Raw genomic sequence first — 23,858 nt, forward strand, 5'->3', positions numbered from 1 at the left:
CTTTGAAGTAAATGGAACTTAAACTCATGTTGCATGAGTTGAAGTCTCAGCTGAAATGAATTTGAATTGCTTATCCTCCCATCTGATTGACTGAGTGGTTCTTGTGCTGCTGGAATTTTAACCGTTCAATGGCTTACTGTTGGAAGCTAAGCTACATGATGTGCCTTCATATTTGCATGCAGCAAATGCATTTAAAAACACTACCTTGAACTGTATTGTTATGCCATCTAGGAAACACGTCTGTTCTGACTGTTGGTAAATGGTTTTATTGCAGTTGCCTAGTTTTGTGTGGGAGTTGTTCTTTGGAGGTGGCTTTGGAGGTGAGGTGGCACGTTTAGGCAATCAGTAATTATAGAGAGGTTATAGTAGATTTGAAAAGTTTCAAATGTAAGATTGAGATTGATTTTTATGTTAACTTGCAGTAGGTATTGGATTTACTCCAGTTCCCTATTAAGAAATACATGGGATTAGAGTTTCTACTTGGCAAGTTAACAGCCTGATGAAAAAGGCTTTTATTCATACAACGGAAACCTTTTTCTTACTCTTCCACAAATGTACTTCATTTAGTAGATAAAAACTCCTCGTATTCCTGGATTTCAATCTCCTGGTTATTCATAACTGGACTAATTTCTTGGAGTTGCTAGTTGTCTTAGGTAATATAGGCAGTTTTATTCAATAGTGATAATTCCTTCTTTTTGAGGCTTTATGATTTCTTCTTGTGAGCTAAAAAGATGAAGTGAGCTGAAATCTGTTGGTGGACTTGATGAACCCTTTGTCCTTTAAGCAGGAGCATAGACTTAATGTTGCAGCATCACCTGCTTTACTTGGCTAAGAAGGCAGCTGCAGGATGGCGGTTCTCAGGACTGTTTTATGATTGCAAGATGTACTGTTCTTCTTGGTAATGTTATTGACAGCAATTGTTTTTAATTACTTTTTATTATTGTTGGAGGAAAGCCCTCTTTGAGCTAAGCTAGACTTGCTTAGTGTGTGCTAGGATTTCTGTGAGAGTGTTTTTGCCTCTTCAGTAATTGAGGTAGCAGCAGGAGACAGAGATGTAGATGACTTATGATGTGACTGGCAGGCAGAAAATAGATATTCTCCAGGATTTTTTTTTTCCTTTATACATATAATTTTACAAATTAGGAAAGTATTCAGGTGTAGTGTAGGTCATGCTAAGGGTATACTGGAAATTTTCTTTGTTTTAGGTGGTGCTATTAGGCTTTGTTATTGAGACACACCTGACTTTGATGTGAACAGTTTGAAGGTTAGTATCAATCTCTGGGCCTACTGGCTGTTAAAAATGAAGAATGAAAGAAGTTCTCTATTTCAGCAACTCTGCTGTGCTGTCTGATGTCATGGTAAGCCTCTTAATTTGAGGCTTGCAGTGTTCTAGGAATAGATATTTTTTTCCTGTAATATCTTGTACTGTCACTTCTTGTTATTCTGTGTACTCAAGCTGCATTATTTACAGGGATGTCAGGAGTGTGCTTCATTTTAAGAAAAATGATGTATTTATTGAATCCTAGCAAATCTATCTCTTAATTTTCAGCACTTGCACATTCTCATGGTGAGGCTGTACTTTCTGATTGTTCACACTCGACCCAGCCCATGCAAAATTACATTTGTATGCAAACAGTCTGTGTTATATAAATGTGACCTCTTCTGGTTAATCGTTTTCAAAGCGTTTTTTTATTATTTGCCTAATTGCTTGACTTGCCCACTATTTTATATTGCCAGGAGAGGAGTGGATATGAAAAATATCACATTGTGTGTAAAGCAGAAATGTGGTATGACAGGCGGTGTTCCCAGGTTAATATCTTTCATAGATATTTGCATGTGTTTTGCATATTGAATGTTCTCAGGTTAGTTTCTCATAGGTATTTACATGACATTTGCATAATGGACCATTCATGTGCTTATTAGTCCCACACTATACTTACAGTTAAGAAATTTGCATGCAATGGTTTGCTTTCTGCTTAATAAAATAAGCTTTACACAGAATTCGCTGTCTTAACTCCTTTTATGCAATACTGGATAAAGTCTCTGGAAAAAGAGGATATCCAGTAGTTTGATATTTTTCTTAATTATTTATGTTAAAAAAATAAATGAATGGAAGGGTTTGGAAGGGAATGCTAGTCTTACATGCTTCTGTCCCTAGGACTTTGGAATGATGCAAACACACACTGGTGGCATGTTTCCAACTGTTATATGCCATCTGTACCTTAGGAAGGACTTAGATTTGAAGTTTATTTTTCATAGCATGTGTGGAAAAAGAGAGAGATAGGGATTAGATTATTTTCTTTCCCCTCAGAAGCTTCTTAAGTATTTTTTGGTGCACTGATTTATTGCAGCTTGCCTGACTGATAGCATGAGCTGTCAATTTCTTGTGTTCCTGCTAGTAAATTGCCATTTGTCTTCAGAGTATTTCTGGTATGGTATATTACTTTTGCTTTCCTTCTGGGGAACAATCAATATTAATTGTTCTTTGAAGTTAGTCAGATCCTTGAAGAGATGAACAAGTCCTTTTACTTGCACTTTTTCAAAGACTAGAGGAAAATACCGTACTCTGAGCCTGTCAGTAGCCACTAAGGAAATTTACTGTGACAGGCCACTTTAGCTCCACGGGATGCCTAGAAACATCTCCACTAGGTAAAAGCAATGCGAATGTGTATGACTAGTGATTGTTTTGTGTTGAAATTACTGTCAGTAAATTCTAAGCTGTGGTGACTTTTATTCTGGTAATTCCAAGTGCCTCTGCTAAACAACTTAACACATTTGCCTGATAGTGTATTCATATGTGACCAATGCTTATTTTGTTTTCTCTTCTTTGAAACAGCTCTCCTAAGTCCTAATAGTCTTACTTGCATGTTCAGATCATCTGACACTGGGGAAAAAAGATTTCCACTGCTTTAGATGCTTTTGTTTTGCCATGATTGAGCGTGATGTAGGAAAAACAAAATTGCTTGTGACTTTTTGGGACTTGGAATCATAGTACATCCCCCTGGTTGGTTATTTATGAGATAGTTTTATGCCACTACAGAGTAACACTGTGCCTTCAGCACTGCATGGTAGATTTCTTCATCTGTAAAATGGACAAAGAGGAAACTGATCACAGGTAGAACTGTATAGTGGCCTCAGAAGTCCAGGACATGTGATTTTCATTCGGAGATGTTTGGGTATGGATAGAAGGAGACTTGTGCCAAGGAAAACAAACAGAGCAGGAAAACAACTCTGCGGGTCTCTCTGCTTTGTCCTTGAAGTTTCAAGACAGTTCAAGCAAGCTGTATCACTTGATGTTATATGTTAATCACTGAATAACATTATTGGCTGCATTGTGAGCTGACTTTGTTCCTCTGGCAGGCCTCAGTTGCCACTGCATATATGCCGTTCTGCCTGGATCAACTGAACACTGAAACTGTCAGGTGGACTTTTTAATCCCAGATCAGTTCCATTAACTAGCTGATTGAGTAGCCACAGCTGTATGATTTCAGTAAGAGCATCATTCAAGAAAGAAAGTAAAGCTACCAAAGCTTGGGCTTCTACTAAGAGGTTGAAAGTGTCATCATGCGATGCTATGAAGCTGTTGCCTGTGTTGTCTGTGACTTGTACACCACCTATGGCCTTTTTCTCTGCTGTTCTTATGGGACTGAAGAACTTCTATAATTAAATTGCTGTTTTGTTTTTTTTTTCCCCCCCAGGTGATTTAGTGCTATTGATGATGGCTTTTTATACTTTAGCTTAGCACAGTGAACTAAATGGAACAGTAAGCAGTGTTCATAAGCCTGAATTTTACCTATGGTTTTTATATGTAGGGGTATACTTGGAACTCAGGATGCTTCAATTCAAAGAAAGGAACTCTTAAAGACCTCTTTGTGAAAAGAAAAAATGTGAAAAATGGAAAAAAAAAAAAAAAAAAAAAGGTCTACTTGTTTGGTAGAATTATTTGCTTAGCTTGGGTTAGTTGCATTTAGGTATTACTTTGAAGTAGAGGCAGATTGAATATTGTCACTGAAGGCAATATTGGGGAACAGTAGGCATACTTTGAGTACAAACCTTATGTCATGTATAGTGAGAGTTTTCTTTTGGACTCTGCGGCTCAGTTGACTGTATATTTTGTGTTTAAAGCACTTGTCTATAACATCTGGAATCGAGTGGTGTTTGGGGAGGTGATTCAGTGATTCTTTGCATAAACTGACGTGAATTTTAAGCTTATTCTATAGTGGTGCAAAATATCTTATGCAAATCTGCAGAAGATGGTGAAGGGCCCTGTTCAGTCTTTCAAATATACATATTTGAATACTGTCCTAGGAATTAAAATTTGTCTGACCTTTTAGAAAACATAAAGGACTTTCATCCTCTTGCTCTGATAAAATTTTAAGTCTGCTGGAATTAATTTCTAGACATCGTTCTTCATTTAGAAATGGAGAGCTTCTTACTTAAATTTTAACTTATGACAGAAATGAACCCAATTTTATCTATGATCAAACTAGGTTCTACAACTTTGGTGTTTTGTTGTTGGTTGATGCTGTGGTTACACATTGATGTTCTGATGATGGTAGGTTTATGTCCTTGTCTCTCTATCCTTGACCCTGAGGAAGTCTTCCTTTTTCTTAACTCTCTCTTACCTTCAGGGTCTGGGATTCCGGAGGGCCAGTCCTAGCAGTAAAACTGAAGCAAGGAGGTCTTTTGTTAACTCTGCCTTCTCAGTATCTTTCATTAACAGGGCAGTCACATTATTGAGCAGCAGGCCCCTGTTTTCCCTAGTCTTCCTTTTGCTCTCAGTATACTTAAAATAAACCAAAAAAACAAACACAACCCTTTCTTGTCCTTTACCACTCTACCAGATTTAATCCTAGATGGGCCTGAGTCATCTTTATTGCATCCCTGCATGCCCTGACAAACATTCCCAAGTGGCCAGACCCTTTCTAAACATTCTGCAGATGTGAATCTTACTCTGAGCTCCTTACTCATCTGTGTGGGTCACCTGCCACCTTTGCCCAATTTCTTACTTTTAGGGATTCACCAATCTTGAGTTTGGAAGAAGCAGTGCTTGAATGTCAACCAACTTTCTTGGGCTCATTTACCTTCCTGGAAACCATTTCAAGGCACACCAAGGACAAAAAGGTCATGTAGTATAGTCAGGATGGCTTCATAAAGGGGTTATCATGCTTGAGCAACATAATAACATTCTATAGTAAACTGTCTGGCCTGGTAGGCAGTGGATGATGTCCACCTGGACTTCAATGAGGCTTTTGATGCTGTCACTCATAGTATCCTCATGGAGAAGCTGATGAGGTAGGGGCTGAATATGTAGACAGTGAAGCACACTGAAAACTGTGTAAATGACCATGCCCAGAGGGTATCAGTAGCACAACATGTTGTTGGAGGCTACTAACTTAGCTGTCAGTGTAGAGTCCAGTGCTGTTCCATATCTTAATTAATGATCTGTCTGATGGGTGTAGAGTGTATTCAGAAAGTTTGTAGGTAGTAACGAAGCAAAACTGGTAGGAGCAGCTAATGTATGCCACAGGATTGTATTGCCATCCAGAGTGACCTGGACAGGTTGTAAGAAATGAGTTGACAGTTACCTCATAGGCCCTCAAGGGGGCTCCCATTGCCAACTGAGCAAAGGAAGGGGTTTTCCCGTTCATTCTGCTTTGTGCTGCACAGCCACACCTCAAGAACTAGACATCTGTAGGCACTGAAAAGGGAACTGAAGGGCAGTGCACTGGCCTTTCTGTTTAGCAAGATAGCAAGTAGGAGCTCTTTACCAGTGGGTTGTTAGGCACTGGCATTAGCTCCACACAGTGGTCATGGGAATTATTTGTTGTACTGTTCTGTGTTGAGTAAACTGAACAGTAATCTGGATGCTGTTTAAGTGGATACCCTTTCAGGAAAAACAGTATGCCATAATAAAATATAGTATGGAATTATAGAATTGTAAAACCACCAAGGCTGGAAGAGACCTCCAAGGTCACCTAGTCTAACCATCAACCTATCAACAATATTTTCCACTAAACCCAGCCCCTCAGTACAACATCTAAATGTTTCTAGCACACTTTCAGGGTCAGTGACTCAGCCACCTCTGTGGGCAGCCTGTTCCAGTGCTTGGCCACTCTCTCTAAAGTTTTTCCAGATATCTAACCTGAATCTCCCCTGGCACAACTTGAGGTCATTCCCTCTAGTCCTATTCCTACTTACATGGGAGAAGAGGCCGACCCCCACCTTACCACAACCTTCCCTCAGGTTGCTGTAGGGAGTGATAAGGTCTCCCCTCAGCCTCCTCTTCTCCAGACTAAACAATTCCCATTCCTTCAGCCGCTCCTCATAAGGTCTGTGCTCTGGACCACCCACAGCTTCATGGCCCTTTTCTGGACACGCTTCAGGGCCTCCATGTCTTTCTTGTTGTGAGGGTAAAAGTGACACAGGATTTAAGGACTTTTTCTCTGGACTTTTTCTTTAAATGCAGTTTGAGGGAATTTAAAGAAAGAATCACTGAGAATCTTGCTGCTCATAGTGGAGTTAAACTTCAGAATCTTGTTTAGATCTTGGTTAGATCAGTAAGGATGGCTATTTATATATTTAAAGGGCGTTCATTCTATATAGCTTTTGTATAGTAATATTGTGGTTAAAGAGCTGTAACCTTTTGTGTTTTTTGGAATGTGTTCCGTGCAAGGCGTTAAACTGTCTTGCCCCTTTGGATCTCAGTCTGGGACCATGTGACATTTCAGAAGCTTCTACATGCTTTTGATATAGTTTCTGTTCATACCTAATTTGACTCTTTAAGTATGAAAGAAAAATTGGCGTCTGCTAAGTGTATGCTGTAACTTTTTGCGTACTGGTACAAATTTCTTGATGTTTAATGTCCCTGAAACTACAGACACCTTCAATAAACTGAATAAAACAGCTGCATCTTTTCATTAGCCATTAAGCATCTGGAAGTAATGTTTAAAATGCAGAAGAGGCACATCTGTAGTAATTGCTCTATGGGACTGCGAGAGATATTGTACGTCACTAAATGAGGGAAAAGTGGTTTAACCATTTACTTCATGTTATACAGTAAAGCTCTACCTTTAATATGCTTTTGTTCAATGGAGGAAAATCGAAGTATACTCAAAACATAAATAATGGAGAACAAAGATGAAGCCACAGCAAATGAATTATTAGACAGTGGTACCTTAAGTTATGAAAACTTTTGAAAGTAAGTACAATCATAGGTCTTGAGTGGCTCAGCAAAAATTGAGATACGAAAGCATATTCTCTTCAGTCTTGAGAGTTTTTAAGTCCGTTAGGGACTGCAAGTACTTGAAGTTTTTACATGGTGTTGAAAACACTCGTCTATCTGTTGTAGAATTATCTTGTTTCTGTTTCAAAACATGGGCTGACCTATGAATAATTTATATGTTTTGAGGCAGGACATTTTTGGTAATGATGGCTGTTATCTTCAGTTTTTTTGCCCATGGATTTAGCTGTACTTTATGGGTGTGAGTAATCACATTTGTTGGGGATTTTGGACCGTGTGTGCAGTTTAAAATCAGATACAGCGATCTGGTAATTACTTTGTTGATGTTTTACCTGTTTCAGTTTTCAAGTTGATACGGAATGTGACGCAAGACATTTCTCAGCATGGAAAATGGAAATCCAATTCAATTTAAACATCAGTGTAGTGTTGCATTAAAATGAGTGATTGTAGCCCTGTGCTAACTTGAAAATAGATTTGCTGTACATCATCTCCTGATTGTTAGAGAGGTTAAAAAGGAATAAATACATTCTGCTTGGCTTGTATCTATGTGGGGCAGAAATCTCTTATTTCTTGTTCCTGCAAATGAAAGTAGGAATTTAAGAGCACTGTTGTTTACAAAATATTACTAGGAGGTGAATCTAAAATAACAAATTGTGTGGGACTTGCAGATTCTGTATGAGCTTATGAGTTGCTCTCATTTGTCTAGATAGGGCTCCGGAGACTCCCTTATCTGGCCCTGCTGCAGAGATGGTGCCAGGTGGTGCAGGGCTTCTGGATTTGGGGCCAGCTGGTGGCTTCCCTTGTCCACTGGTGCTGTAGGCAGGGTGTCAGAAGAGCTGAGCCTGCCACGTTTGGTGGGGCAGTAGCACAGCTGCAGCATTTTGGAGTTGACATTAGGGCTAATGAGATCTGAGTATTGGGCATGGAGCTTGTATTAGAAGTTCTCCATCTGATATCACGCTCAGAGCTGGAACTGGGTTTTTGTGGTGACATGCTGGAAGTGCTGGCATGGTTGAGTTGCTTCTAGACTGCAGACTCTGAAAGAAGCTGGACTTCAGGTGGCGCACCTGATAGCGGGACTTTTGACATGCTAATTTCAGAAACCTCTGCAGTGAAATAAATGCCTTAGTAATTTACAGCCAGTAGCGGTTTCAGCAAAATATCTGTTCAAAGTAACTTCCAACAGTTGAAATGCCAAATTATTAACAGAAAATACTTTGGATGCTTTATCAAGGCCCGGTGGTCGTTAATAATAAAAGTCTGTGCAAATGCAACACTATGGTATCTTGTTTTTGCATGTAATACGAACATTATTCCAATCCATTTTTTTATACCCATGATTGATGTAAACTGATGTTTTTCCCTTTATTTTTGTGTGTGTGATGAAAAATCTCTTGACTTTACAATAAACTTTGATCGATTACATCGAGGATGTAATAAATACTTCCTGAAGACCAGCACAGTGCAGTTGGAAACTGTCCTGAAGGGTGGTAGGACTTTGTTAGTGATTTTTATTTTTCTAATTTTATTCAGGATCTGTTTATTGCTATACTACTTCTGTTCCCCTCTTCATCACAGCTACCGCTTCTGTACTACTATTTTTATGCATGTATATTTTCTTCCTGATGGTATCAGTTTTAACTGCAGAATTCAGTGTTTATACTATTTATTTGGTTTATGAAATGCATTATCAAAACTGGGCATAAATATTTAACAGTGAAAGACTCTTCACTGTATTTGAAGACACTTCTGTGCTGTTCTGAACAAACTGTACAGCGTATACCTTTGAGATCCCTCAGCCAGGAGCATTATCTTAACTCTGTATATTTGAAACTGTTGTTTCCCAGATTGCTTGCTGTCAAATGAAATGCTGTGGTACTTTTAAGGGTTTTTCACGTTACAGAATTGTTATGAATCTGAGATAAAAATAGAAGATGTGAGGTTTCTCATGTCTGTCACTTGGAGGAAATTTATTTTTTAAATTCTGTTTACATTAAGCATTTACTTTTTTATTCTCTGCATTTACCTTGGGGGGGGAAAATTCAATGCAATGCCATAACCTTTAGTTTTTTTATGGTTAGAACAGTAGTTGCTAGATTTTAGGTGTGTGTTGTTTTATAGTTGTCCATAAGAGAATTACATATGATTTGAATGCAGAGGTTTAAATCTTTTGCTGTGTCAGTTAGCTTTTGTGCTTTATAGTGGTTCAATTTCTAGATGAACCTAAAATGATAAATTATAGGAGGACCAGGTGCTTCCTTCTTGATAACTTACAGGATGAATTAGGAGCTATGTTTGAATTCAGATCACATCTTAGATGTGCTGATGACCCTAAGGCTGTGTTGATACCTGTGTCTGTGTATCCTATTGAACACATTGTGACATCATGTCACTTCCAGACTTCTTTATGTCAACCTGGAGAGATCTATTATTGCACCTGAAGAATAGCATGGCTTTCTTTGGGTTAATTTAAGGCCAATCAAAAGAGAATAAATAACTTTATGAATTGAAAGCTGGTAGTCTAGTCTTTTCATATAGTTGTGGACCTCTCTGTATTCTGCTGCCTCTGTGCCACTTACCTTTATACCTAGCAATGTTTTATTCATTAAGCCTTTTCTCTTCAGAAATGTTGAAAAGAATGAAGGTAGGGTAAGAAAAACAGCTTCTGTCTAATATTACTGGAAGCAGTTATCCTGTAGCAAAAGCTGATAATTTTTATTATTGTATATGAGAATTATAAAAAGTGGTGTATTTTTTTTTTTTTTTTTAAATTATATTTAATGTTTACTATGAGGGCTCACCAAAAGCTTTCTGATGAAATAATTTTGGAGATTGATATTTGCCTGGATAATGTGTCTGATCTGCTGGGGTTGAAGTGCAGGACCCAGCATTTGGTCTTGTTGAACGTCATCCCATTGGCTTCAGCTCAGCTTTTCAGCCTGTCCAGATCCCTCTGGAGGCCCTTGCTACCCCCAGGCAGATCATAGTATCATAGTCTGGTGTGTGTTGGAAGGGAGGGACCTTAGAGATCATCGAGTCCAACCCCCCGGGATTCGAGCCTCCTGTGTAGCAGAGCGGCACTTCTACCACTTGCGCCACAGGGGGGATTCAAACCCAGGGCCTCCGGTGTTGCAATGTGGCATTCCTACCACTGATGGACACTTCCAGCCAACTTGGTGTCATCTGCAAACTTACTGGGGTGCACTCAATGCCTTAATCCAGGTCATCAGTAAAGATATTGAGGAGGACAGGCCCCAGCACTGGTCCCTGGGGAATACTACTCATGACTGCTCACCAGTTATATTTAGTTTCATTCACCGCGACTCTCTGGGCCTGGCCCTTCAGCCAGTTCCTTGCTCAGCCAAGGGTGTACCCATCCAAGCCACAGGCTGCCAGCTTTTGCAGGAGAGTACTGTGGGAGACATTGTCAAGGACTTTGCTGAAATCTAGGTAGATTACATCAGCAGCCTTTCCCTCATCCACCAGGCAGGTCACTAGATCATAGAAGGAGATCAGGTTGGTCAAGCAGGACCTGCCTTTTGTGAACCCATGCTGGCTGGGCCTGATCCCTTGGTTGTCCTGCACATGCTGCATGATCTCCCTCAAGACAATCTGCTCTATAACCTTTCCTGGCACTGTGGTCAGTTGGAGTTCTGACTGTTTCCTCCTGAGTCACGGGGGGGTTTGGTCTGCTCCCCAGCCGAGCCTACCAGGTCGGAGTGAGGAGTACCCTGAGGATAACTGGTCTGATCTTTAAAAACAGACATAAAGAAGGCATTCAGAACCTCTGCCTTTTCCTTATCTTCAGTGTTCACATTCCCAGACTCATCCAGTGAAGAATGGAGAATCTCCTTAGTCCTCCTCTTACTGTTGATGTATTTGCAAAAGAGTTGCTGGCTCCTGCACCTCTAAGACTTCCTTCTTGAAGAGGAACCAGCTGTCTTGGACCCCTTTACTCACTAAGGCAGAATCCTAGAGGACTCCCCCTACTAGTCTTCTGAACAGTTCAAAGTCCTAGGTAGCAGTTCTGCTGCTCCCCCTCCTGGCTTCACTAAGAATTGAGAACTCTGCCATTTCATGGTTGCATGGATAACTGCGCTCTGGAAGTGCAGCATAGTATTGGAACAGTGCTTCTTGTGATTTTGCATAAAGGCAGTGCCTGAAGTCTTGAGTTGTTACTTCTAAATAAGATGAAAGTGGATCCTCACACATATGTTCTCTTGTTTGTCTGTTGATCTCTATTTTTAGGAGTTGCTGAACTATCAAATAATGCATGCTTGGTACCTCACACTACTATTCAACCAGTTTGTGCTTGATGAAATTGGACCACTTTGGAGCCACAAAACCACAATCAATTCTCTGTGTTTGGCTGGCATGCTCAAACAATTGGCAACTGTAGATGCTGCTGAAAGCTCTGAGAGATGGGCTTGTCATATTATATGCAGCCTTACTAGTACTTGAAGAATATCTTCTCCTTGCAATCAACAATCAGGAAGAGGTAGGGCAGAGAAATCATGAGTATGAGGCTTTGGTGGATTTTTATGTAGTAGTGTAGAAGTGCTTGACCTGGTAAGGAGCTGCTTTGCGCAAGCAGTGTTTTGTTTTTATTCTGTCCTCATCTGTTTGTTTAGTTAAATGTTGTTGGGCATTTCAGTTGCAGAGGCAAGTACAATGCTGGAGAAACTGAATGAATGGCTAGAGGGGCGGCAGATGGACTCCTGAGTACTATAATGACTGCATATATTGGTGTGTGAGTAATGCATAGATGAAGTGCAGGAGGGGCACAGAGAACTGGAATGCAAATTTCTACATCTTGTCTGTGTGGCCTTTGTTTTTCTTTTGCATGTCATCTTTGCTCATCTCCAGTGAGCAGTTTGCCTTCCCATCCTGGTCGAAGAAGTAGATATATGGAACTAAAGCTTTTGTAGGCCACCTGCAATAAAACATTTGTGGGATTTTGTGAAGAAGCTTGCACTGTTAATTCCTGCCCTGTATCTCTCTGTATATAAACAGTAAACTTTAATTTCCCGTGTGTTCAGTCTGGTGCTTTCACAAGCTCTAAATTTTGTTGCTAATCTGGACTGGAGATGATGATTGGGAATTAACCACACTTGGCAAAGGCTTATCTGGCTGCTGGGTATAGTACCTTAAGCCCATGTCTCCAGCTTTTCAGGAAAACTGATAAAGTAACAAATAGATGAGGTGTGAAGGTAGTTCTGAGAAAGTCAATAAATACCTGGAAGCTACAATTTAATAAGTGTTTGAACATATCTGGCTCAAATACCTTATATATTTTAACTCCCTTAAAAGCAATAGATGGAAATTGAATCCATATTCCCTGTGGCATTAGGTATCAGGAGAAATAAGTAGAAGCAAGACATTTGAAATCAATATATTGCTTCCAGGTACAACTTAATGCAGGTAGAATTTAGAGGGGAAAAAAAGGATGTGAATAAAATTGAGCTTTAATTTGCACACCACAGCAAAACTGTAATCTTGGCTGACATGAAATTGAATATAAATTTGTGGAGATTAGGAAGTTACAGAAGTGAAGTTAATTGCTGCAGACCAATTTATATGGAATGGATGTACTGAGAAAGTGTGAAATTAGTGGAGTAAAGTTATGTCATTCCAAATCTAATATAAACTAGATCTTAGGTAATGAAATGTCCTTAAAATTATACATTTGTGGTCTCAATTATCTGGAGAGCAAGGAATCTAATGTGAGAATTTTGCTGAACTTGGCAACTTTATGCTTTAGTGCTTTGGGGCTTCCTACTGTTGCAAATGCTTATTGCTTTTGTGGGCTTAGAACAGGCTTTACCAAGTAGGTAATTACAGAACCACTGTATGGTTTAGGTCGGCAAGGGTCCTCTGTGTCCATCTGGTCTTAATCCTGTTCAACTAGGGACACCCACACAGCAGGGTGCCCAGGCCCATTTCCAGTGACTTTTGGAGATCACAAACGTGGAGACTCAGCCTCCCTGGGCAACCTGTGCCAGTGCTCTTGTCACCTGCACAGCACATAAGTGTTTCCTGGTGTTCAGAGGGATCCTCTGGTATACCATTTTGTTCCCACTGCTTCTTGTCCTGGTGCAGGGCTCCTCTGACAGCAGTGTGGCTTCATTGTGTTATTGTTTTGCATCCTTAAAAGCATTTATGCGCATTGAGGAGGCTTTGGGGTGAGGGGAGAGGAAGAGCAATCTGAAAGCTGGAGAGAGGTTTTTTTGTCAGGGGGTGTAGTGATGGGACATAGAACAACAGCTTTAAACTAAAAGGGAGGATTTATCCTGGAATCACAGGGTGTTTGAGAGGGACCTTTGTGTTTCAGCTGTCCGGCAGTGGACAGAATTGTCATCCACTAGATCAGATTATCTAGAGCCCCATCCAGCGTGGCCTTGAACATCCTCAAGGATAGGGTTTTCATGGCTTCTCTGGGCAGTCTGTTCCAGTGCCTCCACACTGAAAAACTTTCTTCCCAAATCTGATATTGATATCCCCTCTTTTACGTTTCATGGTCCTGAAGTGGTGCTGATGTATTTGATAAAGACCTTTGGTTTTTGTCAGCGGGTTTTGGTGCACCTTGATGTGTGGTAGGACTAAGACAGCCCTCAAGTTGTTTTGCTTCTGGGTGGAACAAACAGAGTGGAGTAGAGCTGAGTTTGTGCTGTAAGCATGTGTTTTCCGGTGTACTATGTATAACTGTGTGAAAGGTCTTCCCAGATAAAAATTGAACATTTGATTCTGAAATCTCAAGTCTGCCATCTGGAAGTTCGTGGAAACTTTTTGGCTTTCATTAAAAATATAAATAAGGAGAAGTGCTAATTTGAAAGTCTTTTTTCTGGAGGACATGCATAAAAATTGATAATATATGTGTATGATATGAGGTACTGAGAAATAGCATATGGTAACAAAATACGTTGTGTGCTGAGGAAAGGTCTGGAAGGAAAATAGTTTTCTGATGTTCTTTTCAACCCCGTTGTCTGTTTTTCCTTTATCAAACAAAGCAACCAAACTTTAGGTCCTTAGAGAAAGATGTACCTTTTGATGAGTCGTGGTTTTTCTGAGGTGGTATTTTTGAAGGAGATTCTTTCCCAGTACTTACCGAGATCCCTTGTTGAACAGTGAGCTAAGACATTGTTAGTTAATGTGCCCATAATCTGGGGGGAGATTATTTGTATGGAGTCCAATTGTAAGTACATGCTCCAAATATATAACTCGAGCATTGCTAGATCTCACTTTAAGATATAAAACTCCAAACTGGGCTTTAAATGAAGGGGCGGAGCTGTTTGAAAAGTGAAAACACAGTGCAGAATAAGTGATCCAAAAAATGGGAACAGTGATTTCAATGCAGAAAGACTAGTGATATGCTGAAGGCTGTTGTTTTAGGGCTTCTCTGTCCATATTTCTACTTCAGTGTTCTGTGTGTGTTTTCATTTTTAAGTAGATTAGTATGGGGAGGGAACAGGGAAAGACTGGAAGGAAACAAAGTTTTGGTAAAAACTGAAAGAAAAAGGGTTTAAGTTAGAACAACAAGGCAAAACAAACTCGGTTTAACTTTCGAAACTGATAATATTACTACAGTCTTAAGAAACTGCTGATTTATGATTTCCACAATGATAAACAAACCCCAAAGTACTGGTTAGAAAAGAATTGCAAATGTTGTTTTCCTTTGTAGGTATAACAGTGTTTCAGACTCATGCTGTTTTAGCCTTAGTATTGCATAATGTAGTCCATGTTTTCCAAAGCTTCTCAATTAAACTGAGTGTTCAGAAGTTTCCATGACCTTTAGATTTCTTTGTAGTCTACGTTGTTTTGCAGAGAATATGATAGAATTTGTGGTTTCTTTCCAGCGTAGTGTTTCTTTCATGGAAAAGATGTCACAGAGTAAAAAGGCTGTGGTTTTGAGTCCTGTTTCTGAGCATTTAATATAATGGTGGGTTGATGCAACTTTTAAAAAGCATCTTAACATACAAGGGCATCTTTTTAGGTAGCTTACCAAAAAGCAGTGAGCAGCAAGATACTGTCACAGAATCACAGAATGACCTGGGTTGGAAGGGACCTCAAGGATCATGTAGTTCCAACCCCCCTGCCTGGCAGGGCCACCAAACATACACCTTTACTAGATCAGGTTGCCCAGGGCCCTGTCCAACCTGGTCTTGAACACCTCCAGGGACGGGGCATCCACAACCTCCCTGGGCAGCCTGTTCCAGGGTCTAACCACTCTCCTAGTAAAGAACTTACCCCTGACATCCAACCTAAATCTACCCTCTTTTAACTTAAATCCATTTCCCCTTGTCCTGGTATTATCAGTCCTTTTGAAGAGTTTACTCCCCTCCTGGATGTAGGTGCCCTTCAGGTACTGAAAGGCTGCAATGAGGTCACCCTGCAGCCTTCTTTTCTCCAGGCTGAACAAGCACAGCTCCCTCAGCCTGTCTTCATAGGGGAGGTGAAAATAAATCCCCTTAGTGAAACACAGTTTGTTGCAATGTAGAAAAAGACGTCTGTTTTATATTCACGAACATAACCAGGGTTCACTGTGCTGCTTACGGTTCTTCATTCAGTCTTATCTGTCACAGTATGTATGGCTTGCTAGTAAAACCTTCTGTGAGTGTTAGGTTGTACACCTCAATAAGAGCTGTGAGAATTCCCAAACACAAACCTGCGTTTTCTAATGTTGATGCTGAGAAGATGAGCATCAGCCTGCTGAATGAATCAGTCCTCGCTCCACTGGAATCTGACAGGGTGGGTTGTGGAGTGGGTATGATTAGCAGGAAGGAGACTTTCCAAGGAGTGTTGCTGTGTGTCCTGTCTTAGTAGGCACAGCGCTATATTCATGCAGTGTTTACCAGCCAGAGCTAAAATAGTCCATACCGCTTGTATTTAAGCATACACAGACGCCTCAGGTCTTTCTGATCCTGCCTGTTTATGTATTTAGAAGCCTTAGCTATTTGTCAGAGCTATTTTACTTCAAGCTCTCACTGAACCCTGGTGACTTGTCAGGTCAGAACACAGCTTGTAAAAAAAATTCTTGTTCCCACTGTTGTTTAAGATTTAGTGCTTATTAAGCTTCATGGTGACTCATATATACATCTATGTTTGATTTGATGTATTACTGTTGTGTTTTTTTTAACGTACTCATCTAAGTCTTGCTTGTGTTTAGCATAAATGCATCAAATATTGACACCCCCCTAATCTGATATTTATATTCCTAACAGCAATGTTAAGTTCATCGGTATAGAAAAACTTATTTGTTTTCATGCTGACTGGGCTGAAGGGGAGAGGCTTTAGTTCGTTCTATTTTTGTTGTGGCATCAATGTACTCTGAAATTGAGATTGTTTTTTTTTCCAGCCTGAAGAAGAGAAAGTCAGATATTGCTATGTTTGCTGTGTGCTCAAAATAGTGAGATACTCAGATGTTATTTTTGACTCCTTTGTAGCCTTTAACCTGTTGTAGAAGAGGCCAGTATTTGATTCAATTTAGTATTATAATCTTTATCAACAAAAATAATTTAAGAAATACGACTTTCAGTTGCTGTTCTGTGTTTTAGTTTCATTTTAGCATTTAGGTTAAGTGACCAATAGTTAATTGAGTGCAGTTTCTCATTGCATGAGTATCTTCTGTCTAAATTCAACTTAACTATAATTATACCACAACCATGTTGTAATCCATACTAGAAATAAACATCTTTACTTCCAAGATAGTTATTTGGACTTTTCTGTTTAGTGGAGATTCATGCTTTGTGAGTTCTGATTCTCTCTTGTAATAGTAATTCAAAATAGAGTGGGGGCAATTATTCTATTTTGTTAATGAAACTTGCTTTTCACGACCACTTGCTTCATTTTTCAGAAAACATCTTTATGTAGTTGTGTCAATTTTCTCCCTCTTTGTAGGCCAGGGGTTATGCATTTGTCTTTGTTTTCGATGATATGCAACATTGTGGCATCTCATGTAATATTGGGGTTTATTGCTGTTTACTGTTCTTTTACCAGAAAAAAAACCAAGTGCTAACAAAAGTGCTCTTAAACAAAACAAAACAAAATCAACTAAGCAAAGTTCCATAAAATAATGTTGTACTTCAAATGTTAGTTATCTTGTGAATAGCCAGTTTATTTATAGCTGCGGAATTTAGTCTTTGAGATAGAAAGTAGGAATTGTTTGATATTTCTTAATTCATACTTCTGTCTCTCTTCTAGATAACTCCGCTGAAGCAGATTTATGGCTGCTGAACAGTTGTACAGTAAAAAATCCAGCTGAAGACCACTTCAGAAACTCAATCAAGTAAGTTGAAACATCTATCTTGAGACTAAATTATCAGTGAATACGTAGTTTAATTTTGTGTACTCCTATTTTCAATAGAGATGTAATTATGTATTTCAGAGCAAAAAACAACAACAACAAAAAAGCTTGCTCACTGTGAATGCTGCAGTGCTAAGTTCTCTAGAATGGATTTGAGTGGTTCTTTCAGCTTGATAACTTAGGTTATCAGTACACTTATCTAGGAGAACTGTTAATCTATGCTTCTGTATTGCTTTTCATGGTAATGTTATTTTCTTCTGATGTGTTTTTTTTAAGTGAATTGCTAGGCTATTTCTTTATAATTTTAAATAATTAGTCTTTCCCAATTAAAAGGCTATATGGTACACACTTAAAACTACTTTGCTTTTTCTTACAAGGTGAGTTTACCTGTCTTTAACAGTAGTCTTCTGAAGATTGTTTTCTGTTTCTATGGCATTCCAATGATGTTGATAAGTATATGATAGCAACTTCCTGTGCACTTACGACTGTGGTTGTGCAGTGTAAGTGTTTCTGTATGTTACTTGTAAATGTTTACCTTTATTAAGCAAATGCAGGTATTTGTGCAGTCATTAGTGTGATACATTGCTGAAGGACTGTTTGTCAAAATCCATTTTGGTTAGAAAAACATATTTCATGCTCAGGAATTTAGATAGTGGTATGGCCTTAGTTTGGTGCTGTGTGTTAAGCGTTAGATGCTTTAGGAAACTAATTAGCTTTAAATATTCTTTAAGCCTTAAAGGGATTGGTACTTAGTTGGTGGTCATTTTAAATAAGAAAATAGTACTGTGATGTGGGAAAACAGCTCTGTGCCATGACTTTATATATCTGAATTTGAACTTTCTGACTGAAATGTTGTTACAGCTTCCTAGCTCTGTGGCTTCTCTGTGCTACAAGCACTGTTTACAGACTTTGAAAATCAGTTGTATTTATTACTGTGCATAAAATACACACTTTCATTAGAATACAGGTGCTAAGCTGTTAAGTTTTAGTGATATGGACAAACAAGGCATGCTTTCGATTTGGAAAGTAGATGTCTTCGTAGTTTATAGAGTAACGCTTTCCAGTATTATTCTTCTCAGTGGGGACACAGCTATGCTCCTTCTGTGTCATTTTAGAGCAGGAATATACATGCATCTGTAGCCACCTGGAAGCTCTTTTTAAGGAAATTAGACAACACTGGGGTAAAAAGGATCGTATTCTATTTAGACTTGATTGCAGTTGTTTTTAGTTGGAAGACAAAACTTTTCTTCTTCTCCCTTCTCTCACAGTTTGTAGAATTGCATAATTCCATGAACCCACTCCAAACAAAAAAGTTTTATAAAAAAAAAAAGGGTCCCCTGGTTTTCTGTGCTGCTTTGCCATGTCTGCCATGTGGCATGAAGTTCCTTAATCTGTTAGTGCTGGCTGCTGTGGTTGTTTTTTTTTTTTTTTAGGCCAGGTATGTGATTTCAGTGGTTAAGAAGATGGTGGCACCATTTTGAGTTAGAGTTTTCGTGCTTATGTTTTGTTATCTTACGAGAGTCTTTCAAAACATCTTTCTTTTGTTTGGGCAAAGCCATGGATATCCTGACAAAACGGGCATGTACACAAAACATGTTAAATTACTTTTTTGGAAGTATTCCATCTGGTTTAGCAGGATAAAAACAGCGATTGCTCTTAATCAAGGATGACCTCATTCTAAACACACAAGTACTGAATTTATAGCATGCTGAACTTCTTTCCTCAATTGAACTCATGCTTCAGGGTAGCCAGTTAACCTGTAGTTTATCCTTACTGATCAAAATGCTTTCTGTTTGTGGTCCATAGAATTAGGCTACTGAATAAAAACTTCAATTAACTTATTTCGGTTATGGAGTGGAAATGCTTGAAATTTACCTTTTGCATATATGAATGTGAGGAAATTATAGACTGCAATAGAATTAAAATATTAATTGTTTGTTGGAAGCTGGAATTGGGTAAGTGTTCCTAATTAATTTAAATAAGCGAAGAGCTTGTGGTTCAAGTAGTGTTGAGATAATAGGTGAACCAGTATTAGATGTATTTTGCTTTATATTGCTTCAAAGAATAAGCAAATTGAAATTTCTTCTCCTCTGAAAAGTATCAATGATTTATCTGTACAGATTGTGGGTGTTAATAGGCTACTTTACCCAAATTGAGATTTGTGGGTATGCAGCTGGGATTCTCACTGCCTCTTCCACTGCACATCTCTCTCTTCTGTTATGGGATTATTTTTTCTTGTGTGGGCTAACTGAATCAGTTATCCCATCACTAACAAGTATGTAAAAGGCTAAGACAAGACTCGTGCCAAACATAAATGTTCCTGAGAAGTGGCATTATATGAATTGAGGCCTATGGAAATGGTGTTGGATAAAGTCAGGATAGAGCTCGCATTGGTTTTGGGGTTTCTGTTTGGAGCACGTATCTAGTAGCTAAAGATATTTTCAGCAAGCTACTCAAGGTAGAGCAAATTCATCGTTTACATTTTAAATAGGATTTTTCATTCCAGCAAGGCTGTTTTCTTTATTATTCTATGGTGTTATAAGTTTTATTTTAAACTTGCCACACCAAGTGACCATTGTAGTTTTTAACATTTCATTTTTAAAGTCCTAGTAAGAATTGGAGAGTACATAGTTGAGAAATGCAATTAAGAAATGGAAAAACATGGATATTTGTTGAATATGTGTTAAAAACATGTATGTTTATATGTACACAAATAAATATGATAAATATTAGAGTATTAAAAGGGTGTAGGTTATATGAAAGGGAGCAAAATTGGATATAAGAGCTTTACAGTATCAGTGTTTAGCATATTACATTACCAGTTTTTTTTTGTTTTTTTTTTTTAACCATTTTAAGCCAGGTGAATTCAGTAATAAGGGTGAATATCTTGAGTCCTGGAAACAGGTGGCTGATAGCTTCTAATGTTTATCTAATTAAATGCATATTGATTGTTGTCTGTGGAGGCTTAAGGAGGGGGAAAACAAAAGCATGCAGAAACTTGCAGTGGCAGGATTAATGCAAAAATCAGCTTGATCCATGCTTGTCCTTGCTGACAAGTGTGTTTTTATTTCTGTTTTCATTTCAGAAGATCATCTACTTATTGAGAGGCACAGAATTGTGTTAGTCATTGAGGACTGTTGAGGATTTTTGTTTTCATTGTTCAACAAAACGCTTGTTTTTTCATGAGAGCAAGTTGAAATATTGCCAATGAAATACAGAAGCTTGCTTTTCTCATGGAATAATTGAGCTGCTAACTTGACCATTGGTAGAAACCCTAAAAACTGGGTAAAACTGTGTTGCATGGTAATGTGCAATTTTAAGTGTGAACAGTGGTAAGGCTGGTGTTTCTTTCCATTCCTGTTATTTTCCTTAGCTATTTCCTTTGAATAGCACAGAAGGGAAAAAATTGTGTGTGGCTCAGTATTTCATATTTTAAAGGCCATTCACTTGCTCATCTCAAAAAAAATGACTTTGTGGATGATCGTAGCAGTATGATGAGTTAGCTAAAGTACTAAATGTAGATTTATTTATTTCATGAATGGTTTTATTGAGGAAGTAAGTTACTATTTTGAATCCTTTTTTTTTTTTTTTCACATGCAAATACAGCTATGTGTTATTTGCTTGTGGTTGGTAGGAAATGTTCTCATAGGTCTACCATCTGTATTGAATCCATCTGAATTCAGCATGAAGGTCAAAAGTTTATTATCAAAGATAATTGCATTTTCTCAACTCAAATTAGTACAGAAAGTTTACACTGTCATGATGGGGAGCGCTGTAAGTAAAGAGTGTAATCTGAGAGTGGTGCTTTCTTTGTTGCAGAATTCTGCCATAACTGTGACTGAAGGTTTGTCTGTCTTCCTTCTTATTGCTTGGACTCCTCAGAAGACTGCAGTCCCATTGAATGATCATTTTCAGTTTGTGCTCCTGCCTAAGTTAGAGAGCATGTGGGACAGCAGTGTTTGCTGCAGATGGGAAGCAAGTGCTGAAGCTTTTGTTTTATCTCAGCACAGAATGCAACTCATGCAAAGCTGAAATGAAACAATTCACTACTACTCTTAAAATTGTAGTGTATGGATACAGTATCTGAATCCCAGGCTTACAGTCTGGCAATTTTGTCAAGCTGTGCTTAGTTTGTAGAAATATGGAGAAAGTTGCAATCAGAAACTGGAAGTTTTTGGAGTTGCTGGGAAATGGTCATTTCCAAATGGGTGTTTGCCGGTGTCTTCTGTTGTCGACTGAAAGCAGTTTTGCTTTTATTCATTCTTTTGAATGAGGTATGTAAAATTATTAACAGCAAGTTTGGGTTATGGACTGGGTCATCTCTGTGGTGGCAGGTGGATTCAGTCTCCTGTTTGGCTTCCTCTGATGGGGAATCCATTTGAGACTTGAGACATCCCCACTTCAGGCCTATGGGACCCTCAGAGGGAATCCTCCTGTGCCCACAGTGCAGCAGCCCAAAGCAAGATGAGTCTTACCTTCTCTTTTGGGGCTCTGTGCAATGGAGATGACAACTCTTCACAAGTGCTAGGGGTCAGTAAATATATTTTTATATGGTATAATGCTCTGTAAAATAATACCTACATAAATGCTCATCCAACTATCAGATCTTTCTCTTTCCTTTGACTGCTGTTTTGCTATTCTTTTCATACCACTACAGATGATCTGGCTTTAATTTCCTCCCACCCAGTGGGTGTTTAACTATATTTTTATGCATGCATCTCACGTACATATAACAGAACATTCTGGAAAGCTGGTTAAGTATGTGCCTTTCTTCAAATTTTCTTTTTTCTCTGATTCTGAAGAATTGCTTCAGTCTGAGTTCTGAAATAATATCAGTCCAACCTAATGGTAAAATGGTGCTCTATAATCTTGTTAATTGTGGGATTCTGCATTTATTGACACTCGCCTCAGTACAAAAAGGACATGGAGGTACTGGAACAGGTCCAGAGAAGGAAGCAAGGCTTGTGAAGGGCTTGGAAAATCAGCCCTATGAGGAGAGGCTGAGGGAGCTGGGGCTGTTCAGTCTGGGGAGGAAGGTGCTGAGGGGTGACCTTACTGCTCTCTTCCAGCAACTGAAAGGTGCTTACAGTGAGAGTGGAATAAGTCTCATCTCACTGGTGACAGGACAAGGGGAAATGGCCTCAAGTTAAGTTCAGGTTGGATGTTAGGAAACACTTCTTTACAGAAAAGTTATTTAAACACTGGAATAGGCTCCCCAGGTAGGTGGTTGAGTCACCGTCCCTGGATGGGTTTAAGTGCTGTTTGTATGCAGTGCTCGGAGATATGATTTAGCAGAGGGTTTTTAGAGTTAGGGTACTATGGTTAGGCTGCAGTTGGACTTGATGATCTTTGAGGTCTTTTCCAACCTGAGTGATTCTATGATTCTGTGACGTCCTAAAATTTATGTTATGTTGATCAATAAAATTTCTTCTTTGTCAGAGTATGACTGAGGCAGTTGTGTATTAATTTGGGCTCTTCTTCCAGAAATCTTGCATTTGTGTATGACTGTGTAATTTTTATTATATTGTTCTTACAGTTTACAAACATCAATTGGTGCGCAGCTTGGATGTGGTTCTTTGAGGAAAAAATGCCAATGTTTTGGAATGTTACAGGGATGGGAAAAAATTTCTGTTGTTTTCCATGAAGTCAAAGATAGCAGCTCACTAACAGTGCACATACTGAGCTGTAAGGATCCATGGGATTCATGGGCTTAGTGCTCTTCTTTGGTTTGAAATAATAATAATAATATGGTAAGATAGAAAAGAATGAGGAAGAAAACCACAAATTTTCAGTCTTGTTCTCTGTTTTAGGGATATTAACATGTCTCATTATTTTAGAATCTGGAAATTGAAATGCTGGTTGAATTCTTTATTTTTTTATTTATTTTTATTATTATTATTATTATTTTCTCTACTGACATGTATTCATAGGGAAAGTATTTATTTGCTTCCTTAAGTATTTTGTTTTTTGTGTGTTTGTCATAATACGAATTAAATACAGTGCTAAAATATCTCTTGAGTAACTTGTTTCTTTCCAACAGTTTATAGATTTACAGTAATCAGTGTTTGCTCTTCATCTTGTGGTTTCCATTTCTGTGTCACAAAAGATACCACTTAAGCATGACTGTTGCAAAATTTTTTAGTTAAGCTGTTGTGAAATGCTGCTCAACAGCTTACAATTATTGGAGAAGAACATTTAATTAGAATGTGCCACGCATTGCATACTTGCTGTTGTCATCCTTGTTTGATGCTGTGTTTAAGATGCAGCATGTCTTGAGAGAGTTTCTTGTGACTATTGGTCAGAAACCATAAAATG

The 23,858-nt window shown here is 38.7% G+C and overlaps 1 protein-coding gene across 3 annotated transcripts in view; it reads left to right on the forward strand.

Annotated features, from left to right (window-relative positions):
• The window catches only part of CDKAL1 (CDK5 regulatory subunit associated protein 1 like 1), a 315,678-nt gene that overhangs the window by 31,094 nt on the left and 260,726 nt on the right, over window positions 1-23,858 (forward strand). For all 3 annotated transcript variants that reach the window (XM_015854755.2, XM_015854757.2, XM_032442509.1), the window contains one exon: window positions 17,441-17,525. In XM_015854755.2, the coding sequence (XP_015710241.1) occupies window positions 17,441-17,525 (85 nt within the window). The remainder of the gene's footprint in view (window positions 1-17,440; window positions 17,526-23,858) is intronic.

This window comes from Coturnix japonica, chromosome 2 (genome assembly GCF_001577835.2).
Source record: "Coturnix japonica isolate 7356 chromosome 2, Coturnix japonica 2.1, whole genome shotgun sequence".
In the NCBI taxonomy this organism is placed as follows: domain Eukaryota; kingdom Metazoa; phylum Chordata; class Aves; order Galliformes; family Phasianidae; genus Coturnix; species Coturnix japonica.